Below are 9,877 nucleotides of genomic sequence, written 5' to 3'. Positions count from 1 at the left end.
ATACATACATACACATATATATATATATATAGTGTGTGTGTGTGTGTGCCTATTTTCATTTCTGTCGCCCCTCCCCCTTTTTTAAACTTGAAAAAGTAGATTGCACGAAACGAAGATGGCTTTAAGGTCGTCATTATCAGATTGGGGGAAAGGTGGGTGGTTCCCGTTGGGTACACTTGAACTAAAGTGTACTAAGTACACTCTATTTTGAACACATTCACTGACTTCAAGGCAGAATAATAATAGTTTATTATACACACATGAATGCAATGGACATTACTGATGGTAAATTTCAACGGCATGCTTACACTTCTTTACTATACACGTGTGAGAAGTGTGTGCCTCGCAAAAAGAAAGTGCAAGCAAATGATGAACACATGAACAAATACACTGTTTCTGAAACAGTCCTTCATCTGTCACTGTGCAATTTGGCCTTAATGACCTCCTTGAATTGGGACAGAATTTTAGTCTCCCTCTTTTGACGCTCCTCCCTGTTGAACATAGCCAAAGCTCTCTTCTCATCTGCACTGTAGATCTGGTTTTCCTTACGTAGACGCACAGCCTCCATGCGACGGTGCCTGTTCAAGTGAAGAAAAAAAAATACAACCACTGTAATACAGGTGTCACATGATGCACTTTTGTTTGCAATCGAGCCTGTTCGGGATCGGATTTCAATATCCTGCTGGGCTCCTTTGCACAAACTAAGAAAGTAATCACAATCGACGAGAAATTAGATCTTGATTGGGTTTGGGATCAAAAGTGACCGTGTGACACTGGTAGAACATTCTCTATAATTGATTACAGCAGCATTTTCTCAGGATTAAAACCCTAACGTTATCTATGCATCAAAGAAACCACATAGTGGAAATTAAGCGATTTCAGCATCTAAACAACAAACAAGATGACAAGCTTTAAAAAAGTCAAATCTGTGCTCAGTTTCATCGCCAATGGGGCTTCATGAAAATGTAGTGCATTGCATCTGCTTACCTCGCATACACTGACAGCAGGCCATCTATAGAGCACTTGATATTACGTATGCACCATATTAGTGTGCAATCACAAGACCTATATGCTGATTCAGTTTCATAAAGTGCTGTAAGTCTAGACAACTGCACAACATCATTTTATCTGATGTCAGATTCCATGGAGAAGCAGTTCTCCCAAGGGCAGATAGGTGCGCGAACTATGTCTCTGACCACCTATTCTGTATATTGTTAACGGATGCCTATTCAAAGGAAATTCTATGGTGCTGGACTAGTCATACATGGTATCACTTGACTGTACTCTAAATTCAAATGTGTTCAAGAGTACAAATTTTCTGTATAACGTATGGGCTTTTCTTTGTAGTTTCATGCTACATTATTCATGCCACATTTTCTTTCAGAGACGTGCGGGCCCTCTACAATGCGACTGCTTCTGTTTTGTTGGTTAACCATTTTTTTTATATTGCCACATACCTACTGCCAGACATGACGTATCCAACGGACTCAAATGACTCAATCTCATTGCTGGTTAGGCCAATTTCGCCTCTTCTTGGAATTCGCTTTCCCTCTGCCACGTATGCAGCCATTGCTGCACCTTCTCCTGGCAGCAAGGCCTTGCCATAACTGTAAGGGAAGAGAAATTAGCAAAGGGTTGCGTCATTTGCCCAAAAGTGCATTATTTTGCTGAACACTAATGCAGGAACTTTGTTTTTGCAAATGTTAAGAATGTCACCACTATTAACATTGTGAAAATTCAAGATTAGGCACAGTGCACTTACTCTTTAGCAGACAGTTGAACATGTTGTTTCGGAAGGGGGCCGATTACTTCATCATCATCATCAGAATCATTTTCTCCTAAAGGATAGAGGAAGACATGGACAGATCAGAAATTTATGCAGCTTTTCATCAAAAGAAACACTAAAATATGCAATGCTGGAGCTTGTGAAATAAGTCTGTTATGTATGCCAAAACACGTTTTCTCACAGTATGAGAAATGGAGTGGATAAGGTAAATTACAGGTGGTACCCGTTCTGACTTGTCACTGCGTCAGTACATTGTGGAGTAGCAAGGTACAATGCAGGAAACACTGGTTAAATTAGATACATATGCATAATTATCTGCATAACTGTAAAAACTGCTGCTACAAGAGTGCCTAATAGTAAAGGGTAGACGTAGGTACAAGATAGGTAATGCACGAAAAATAACATGTGCTAAGAAATAAGAGCATGAAAAGTGCTGCTGTCCGGCAACATTTTGCTGGAAGTACCACTGACATTGGATGTTACTATCACTTCAAATAATATTGCAGACATATCATTGTCAGTTGCTGTGATAGTCGTCTAAAGACAGTTCTTGCCCCTGTGTGCTTCTAGTTTTGTCACAATTATTTTTTCCACAATAGCTGCCATCATTAATCAACTGCAGCTTGCCCAACTTTCATTTTTTTTGTTAGGTGCAAACAGAGAAGAACAAGCAGGGGGCTGTATGCACCAGGACACACCACCTTTGATATTTTGGTACTCACGTCGTCTGTCAACCCACATCTCAAAGTCGCTGTCCCCAGCATTGCGCTTCCCAGAATCTGAGCGTTCAGAGTCTGAAGAACTGGATGAACTGGAGGAGCTACTCTTGCGTCGATGGTGGTGTTTCTTTGCCTTCTTTTTTGACTCTTTCTTTTTGTGCTTTTTCTTTTCCTTCTTGCGCTTTTTGCTCTTGTGTGTGGAGGGCTCCCTGCTGTGCTTGTGCTTACGCTTCTTTGATTTGCTTTCTGCAATGAAAATGCCGAGCTTTAGGAGGCAAGTTCAACAGGTCGGGTTGAAGTTCAGGATTGACAAAATGCTGCCTATAAGCTGCATTTACCAAATTCAAATAAACTGATTCTTGGTGTCAAGCTTACTTTTCTGGGCATCAGGCGATTCAGTGCTGGGCTTCTTCTTGCTGCTTTGTTCTTCGTCAGAACTGCAAAATTAGAAATGCAGTTACAACAGCCAGTACCACAACTAGGAACTTTCAGAAAAACCTAGAAAAGAGAACCTAGAAAAAAAAAAAGAAGGCTGCGGCTATTTAGATTCCCGAGATTCTTGCAGCATGAAAGTAGTAGCTGTCACCGCCTGTGGTCACTTTTGTTACTTAGCAAGGTGCTGTAATGTTCCTTGCACATATTATTTCTCTTGTGATACGCATGTAGGCACAAGGAGGAAAATAATGCACTGCAACTTACTTAAGTGGTCTCTCTGGTGATTCACCCCACAAACTGCGCACACCCTGGATGCCTATTTTTTCTCGTTCTTGTCTCCTCCTAGAATGAGGCGAGAGAAAATAAAAAGAAAGGTGAGGTGGGCATGAAAATAGGAAACTTGTCACGGGCTTGCTTCACGACAGTATAACTGCCGACTGTTTCTAGACGTACGCCTGCCGCTGAAACACATACCTAGCCATGAAACTGTCTGTCATGTCAGGCAACGGTCGTCTGAAGTTGCTTTGAGAGGGACCATCCTCCCGATCGTTCCGGTGCTTAGCGGCATCCGAATCCGATGGCCTACGAGAGTTGTCAGTCAGTCAATCAGTACGGCAGCACAGCAAACATACTGCGTCTTACTAGCATACCGAGGCACACACTACTGCTTTAACGCACCTGTAATCCTTCTTCCTGAAGCTGTCAAAGCTAGGCGCCGCGGCGGGAACCTGGTAGCGAAGGCCACTACTCATGGTGGACACATTCGATGGAGCCAATGAAGCGAACTAAGTTCCGCTTAACACGCTTAAAACGCGCGTTAAACCTCTATTTGGTGTCAACACACAACCACACGCAACTTACATATTTAGCACAGTCCGACTGATTCTCCTCGCAAACTATCAAACAGTTTCAGCCGTGCAAGCAGTTTCTGTTTTGCTCAACATTCGTACTAAAATAAATGCTTTTTGTAGCACGACCTCCTGGTATTTTTAGGCGATCTATTTGTAATAATTACAAGTTAAAAATAGAAAAAAACATGCTGTTCTTTTAATGGAATAATACTGGATTAATAATATCATGCTGTTCCGGTTTCACTTACTTTTTTTCTTTCTCGCTTTTCGTTTGCATAAAACATGGCAGCTCCCCAGAGCACGCGAGAGCAGTTGCTTCTACTGGTCGATGACATCGAAATAATTGCTAAGTAAGTGCTAGAAAAGTTTCCACAAAGACAGAACAGAAGCACAAGTGTGTTGTACTTGCTTCACTAAAGCTTTGAGGGCAATGTCCTGTTACTCTGTCGGCTTCGCATCGTTTTCCATCCGGCGCTTTGCTAGCGTCGCTGGCGTTTCCATTGCGTGACATCTGTCATTCTCTTGCAGAGAGCTGTTTGAAAACATCATTGCTCCGAAGAATCAACGACTGTCAGCGGCGGAACATAGCCAGCTTGCCGAATTGCTAGTTTCAAAGGACGAAGAGCTGAAACGTACACTGGTGATCGGTAAGGTCATCCTACAGGCGCGATTAGTGTAGCACTCGCGCGTTGATGTTTTTGCGGCTTCTTGTTTCAGCTGCAGGACAGGCAGAAGTCCAGAAAACGATAAACAGTCTCCAAGAAGAAGTAGAAAAGCAAGATCATGACATACAGATGCTTCAATGGCAGCTGAGAGACGCGGAAAGTTTGATGGTACGTTGTCATTAGGTTCTTACTGGTGTTGAAAAGTCGCGGGACGCTTTATTCGTTGCTGGGTGTACGTCGGACAGATTTTATGCGAAGCATATTACGAGGGCTCAACCCAGCTCCTCAGGCGCGGCGGTGACCATGAAATCACGTGACACCGTGACGTCACGACAGAGGAGAAGTGGCTTTGGCTCAACTCTTGCAAGACGGGCTGGGTGGGAATCGAACCAGGGTCTCCGGAGTGTGGGACGGAGACGCTACCACTGAGCCACGAGTACAACGCTTCAAAGCGGTACAAAAGCGCCTCTAGTGAATGCGGTGTTGCCTTAGAAACGCGCTGTTTCTAAGGCGTGCGTCTCTTGCTCAGGCGCACATTTCGTTGCCGCGCCGAACGCTGCTTTGCTCGACGCTCACCGCGTCCAATGCGGGGCGCGTAGTCGCTGCCCTGTAGCCCATTGTCTTACACCCCTTGGCGGGTCGACGGGAACGCTGTCGCGTTCCACTCTTGAAGGCGAAGAAGTAATGCATGAGTTGTTTCTTCGTCTAGCCGAACCAAATATAGCCAAGCAACAGCAGTTCACCAGGCTAAACAGTGGTTCAACAACTAAAATAAAGGCTAGTATGCTTCGCATCCTGGGCTTAACCTTACCTAAGCCACAGCCATTTTTTTTCTATCGCCTATAGCGCTCGTGCTCAGTCAGTCGTGCCGGATATACATTTATCGCGCCTTACGGCGCTCTGCCTGCAAAGAAACATCAATGATTTTCCCGGAGGAGCAGTAGGAGCGTAGCAGAGACCCGGCTCTCCCCTGGAGCAGTATCTCCGCTCATGCCAGGCTTTTCGTATGTTGCTCTCCGTGACTTTTCAAAAGCATTTTTTAATAGTCCTCTTTGCGTTAAATAAACGTCCTTCTGCAAAAACATGTGCAAAAAATCAGTAGGTGGGAGCCGCAGAGCTAGCGAAACGAAAGCAAAACAGGTAAGCACACCTAACGTACCTTTAGACACAGCGTTACTATAATCTCACGTGCTCTCCTGAGGCCTGCATTGCTACCATTGCGAAAAGCAAGCACGCTTTTCCTTGAAAACAGTAGTGCACACACATTGCCAGTGACGTAGCCAGAAATATTTTCATAGGAGTAGAAGGGTGCTTGCACTTGACTTTGGATGGGGAGGGTGAGGGGGAAGTGGTGAGGACAGGTCGCACACTAACCAAAACTTTGAGGAGAGCAGAGTGGGAAGACGAGCCCTGTGTGCCCCGCCCTCCTGGCTACGTTCCTGCACATGGCGGCTGTTGCCAGTCGTATTCGTAATGGTTCTCTCTTTCTGTGTTTGATACTTTCAGCTCAGGTTAAGACTTTAATATTGCAGCCAACCCATACTAGCTTCCTCCATACAGTACTGACTTTTGGGCTAATTGGTTTTATTTAATGCAATCTTTGCCGCATTAATATGATGCAGACAAAAGCAAGACAGACAAGACTGCTACTGTCAACTGAATTTTATTTTGTGAAGCACTAGACAAAAATACATTGTTGGCACACAAGCATCATGCCATCACCGTGATTACCCGCCGTGGTTGCTCAGTGGCTATGGTGTTGGGCTGCTGAGCACGAGGTCGCGGGATCGAATCCCGGCCACGGCGGCCGCATTTCGATGGGGGCGAAATGCGAAAACACCCGTGTGCTTAGATTTAGGTGCACGTTAAAGAACCCCAGGTGGTCCAAATTTCCGGAGTCCTCCACTACGGCGTGCCTCATAATCAGAAAGTGGTTTTGGCACGTAAAACCCCAAATATTATTATTATCACCGTGATTGCCCTTTTACTTAATGTATGCAAGGAGCTGTACAGAAATGCTAATAAAGGCACAAGATAAATAATAGAAGGATAGCTGATAATTAAAGCAGCTGTTAGTTATTCGAGTGTTCTGTTTGTATGTTAATGTTCCAAGTAATTGCGAGCATTAAAATAAATTTTGTTTAGTTCTCCCTGAAATAACGTTCAGTACACAATAGGACTTTGTTTTCCTTGCTGTTGTGTTTATCTCATTAATCCTAGAAGGTTCACACTGTGTTCATACAGTTGTCGGATGTCATGTTGCTCAAAGAATTCAACTGTTAATTTTCCCTGAAATTGTATCTGCTGTGCTTGAGGGGAAGAATGAAAGTGCAACAGTCGTATTTGATCATGTGATCTGCGCTTCATCTAGAGCCACAGTGTATGTGGCTCACACTCATAAGAAGAAAGCTAACAATGTCTTGAGCTTGTACTGATAGTGTCTAATGCATGTCTCAGTGGTGCAGTCACGTTCTGATGGCCTGTTTCAGTCTACAGCTATATATCAGGCGAAGCAGAAGCTGCAGAGCATTGAGAAGGCAAATGCGAGGGCAGTCTCATCAGAAGAGCTTATCAAATACGCTCATCGAATCAGTGCGAGCAATGCCGTGGCAGCGCCGCACAATTGGCAGCAAGGTGAGTTTGGCACAGCAGGTTTCACTTGCATGCTGTAGCTTTGTTTTCGTTCATGGTGACCTCATTTTGTTTTGTCTGCCTCTTAGGTGACCCACGAAGGCCATACCCGACGGATATAGAGATGCGGCAGGGCTACCTCGGCCGACTGAGCGATCTTCCTCTCACGGGGCCACCCCTTCAGCCACAGGGGAGCTTGGGAGACCTGAATGCTGCTCGTCACCTTGGTGAGGGGCTACCTTTTACAGCTTGGATGCAGTCAAGAGCCATTTTCAATTCAATTATTTTATCCCAAGGCCTTAAGGGCACTGGAGGAGGAGCCTGGTGCTAAGTACAAAATTCAAATACCATTAACACTGACATAAGTCACACCAGCAACTAAATTGGAGTTTTAAGACTGCTCAGTCGAATAAAAAAAATAATAATAAACAAAGGCTTAGTAATAGCACTTTCAAATTGTAGGGTAGGCAGTTTCAACATGTGGGTACACCTATTTACAAAAATGGCGCACAGGGCTTATGCAAAATGTCTAATATGGATTCATTTGGTGCAAGAGTCGCAAAGCGTATTAGCAGATGGAATAGCTCCTGATTTTACCCACACTTCCCAGTTAGTGTATAAGGTGATGTACAGGCGCCGACAAAAGTGGTATACTCCACGCAGCGGGAGCCGGAGCAGCGGCACACTCATCGCGACGCCACCTACATTGACACGAGTCAAGTGACATGCCTGCAGATAATAAAGGGCACCCATTAGCTGTCTCAATCCCAGATGCTGCCTGTAGATGGCGTTGCGATGCAGTTTGGCGTTGCTCCGGCTCCCGCTGCATGGAGTATACCACTTTTGGCGGCGCCTGTACATTGCCACTTACTTTAACAGAGTGAGCCTGTTGCTATCGTGCAGACTTGGTTCAGGGCATGTGCAAATAGTTTACGACATTGAAACTGACATGAGATAGATCAGCTGGACCGGGATAACGTAACAATTCAATTCCATCTTGTGCTTCTTCAGTGGTCTGAACGAAGTTCTACCTATGTTATCACTAGGATTAACCCAATGTGAGCTGCGTGGGATAAGAAGGAAGTACTAGAAAATTAAAAATTACGCAGATATCATCAACAGTGATTGTCAATGTAAGCAAATAGCCGGACGGTTCAAGAAAACTATTTGCTTTATTAAAGAAATGGTGCACTTGGCGTTGTATGTGCATTTGTTGCAGCAAAGATATTCAGGTAGCGCTTGTGGTTTAATTGTGCAATTCCGTAGAGAACAGAGCCATTAACCAGCACATCTGTAGCGGTAGTATAAATGGACAGCACGTACGTCTGAGAGAGACACGACAGTGGGTGTGCGGCAATTAATGCACCCTGCAATGTGAGCATGTGCACCCTTTGTATTGCCGCTTTTGTTCCAAGCTCTGACCGCCAACTACCGACCAGGAAGATGGGTAAAAGAGCCAAAGAAAGCTGTTTGCCTTAAAAGGAATCTGGCCCTGGTATGTTCAAGGAGCCGGCACGCTACATCTTGAAAGTGTTGCGTTTAGAAACATACCATGTTGATAGATCTTCCATGAGCTCGCATGACTAATTGGCTCATTTCTGTAAGTACACAAGAAATTGCAGAGATGCAAATAGGCATGTGTCATCTGTAATATCAGATTATCATTGGTCAGTATTAGTAAGGTATAGGACCACGTTTGTAACACTATTAGTGGCCTTTCATTTATCAACATTAGGCTACTTGTAGTAAACCAGTTGCATAGCAACTTGGACTGTATGTGTATAATCATAGTGATTTCATAACATGGCATATATATCACCAAGGGGATATACAAATGACAGCGAAGTACAGAGAGTGAATATTTTATTTATTCTAGCTTTTGCAGTGTATATTTGGCATAGTTTTTACGAGCTGGGTATTCTGCAGTCTAGATTTACATATTTCCGAAAGCAGGGCTTTGTATTGGAATCAGTGACTTATACAATTTCTGTACTCAGCAGGATCGTTAGCGAATGATTCATTCACCACACATTCATCTGCTACTGACTATAGAACAGCCAGGCTCGGCTATGAATGTTCACAAATGGGACCTGTGCCACATCTTCTCATAGTGTTGCGGTGTTCGTCATTAGCGCTTCAATTGTGGCTCTGTATAAAGTATGCTTAGTGAGATACATTGAGCGTGAAGAAATTGTATCTGCTTACAGGAAAAGCATGCTTAGCTATTGGTGTGAATTCACGTGTAAAGTAAATTCACTGAGCAAAGTAAATTGCTGAAGGAATTGTAATTGGTAAAAAATAATATTGACAGCTGATGTGAAATCATTGAAGGAAGTTGCTGTTTTATCCTTTGCAGACCAGAATCCACTTGGGCAGTCATTTTCATGGCAGATTGGAGGAGACATCAAGCCACCCATCTCTAGCAATCACAACTCTGTTGGCATGGATGCCAAAAGCAAAGAGAATGAAGACGTTGAGGTCATGTCAACGGACTCATCTAGCAGCTCTTCCAGTGATAGCCAGTGAACAGACACTTATCATTTCTCATTGTACATATCAACAAAAAGTGTTTTTGAACAACCTGCATGGCATGGTGTTGGGCTATTCTTTCACCATCGGGGTGTGGTGTGTGTCCGCTGTAGCGCCCACTAACTCACGCGTGGTCAAATGGAGTGTGTACCCAAACGTAAATTCTGTGCAAGATACCTGGAACGCTTCAGCATGGCACAGTTGAATGGAGCGAACTGCCCTGCCAATATATACAGGTTTGTACATTCCTTAAAGCATTCT

General features: G+C 44.0%; 2 protein-coding genes across 2 annotated transcripts; one reads left to right on the top strand and one right to left on the bottom strand.

Annotated features, from left to right (window-relative positions):
• Positions 1-225: 225 nt before the first annotated feature.
• LOC135901756 (NKAP family protein CG6066-like) lies at positions 226-3,865 on the bottom strand. Its single transcript, XM_065431583.2, has 8 exons — positions 3,619-3,865; positions 3,415-3,522; positions 3,205-3,282; positions 2,881-2,942; positions 2,509-2,751; positions 1,763-1,838; positions 1,458-1,607; positions 226-578 (listed from the first exon to the last, which is right to left on the bottom strand). The coding sequence occupies exons 1-8, from the start codon at positions 3,690-3,692 to the stop codon at positions 410-412; spliced, it is 960 nt and encodes a 319-aa protein (XP_065287655.1). The 5' UTR covers positions 3,693-3,865; the 3' UTR covers positions 226-409.
• A 134-nt stretch (positions 3,866-3,999) lies between these two features.
• MED4 (mediator complex subunit 4) lies at positions 4,000-9,671 on the top strand. Its single transcript, XM_065431584.1, has 6 exons — positions 4,000-4,141; positions 4,320-4,438; positions 4,509-4,624; positions 6,946-7,090; positions 7,177-7,314; positions 9,444-9,671. Exons 1-6 carry the CDS (start codon positions 4,074-4,076, stop codon positions 9,611-9,613), a joined length of 756 nt encoding a protein of 251 aa, XP_065287656.1. The 5' UTR covers positions 4,000-4,073; the 3' UTR covers positions 9,614-9,671.
• The last annotated feature ends 206 nt before the right edge of the window (positions 9,672-9,877 follow it).

Source organism: Dermacentor albipictus, chromosome 1, assembly GCF_038994185.2.
Source record: "Dermacentor albipictus isolate Rhodes 1998 colony chromosome 1, USDA_Dalb.pri_finalv2, whole genome shotgun sequence".
NCBI lineage: Eukaryota > Metazoa > Arthropoda > Arachnida > Ixodida > Ixodidae > Dermacentor > Dermacentor albipictus.
Note: the sequence above shows the minus strand (reverse complement) of the source record. Positions and strands in the feature narration are given on the sequence as shown.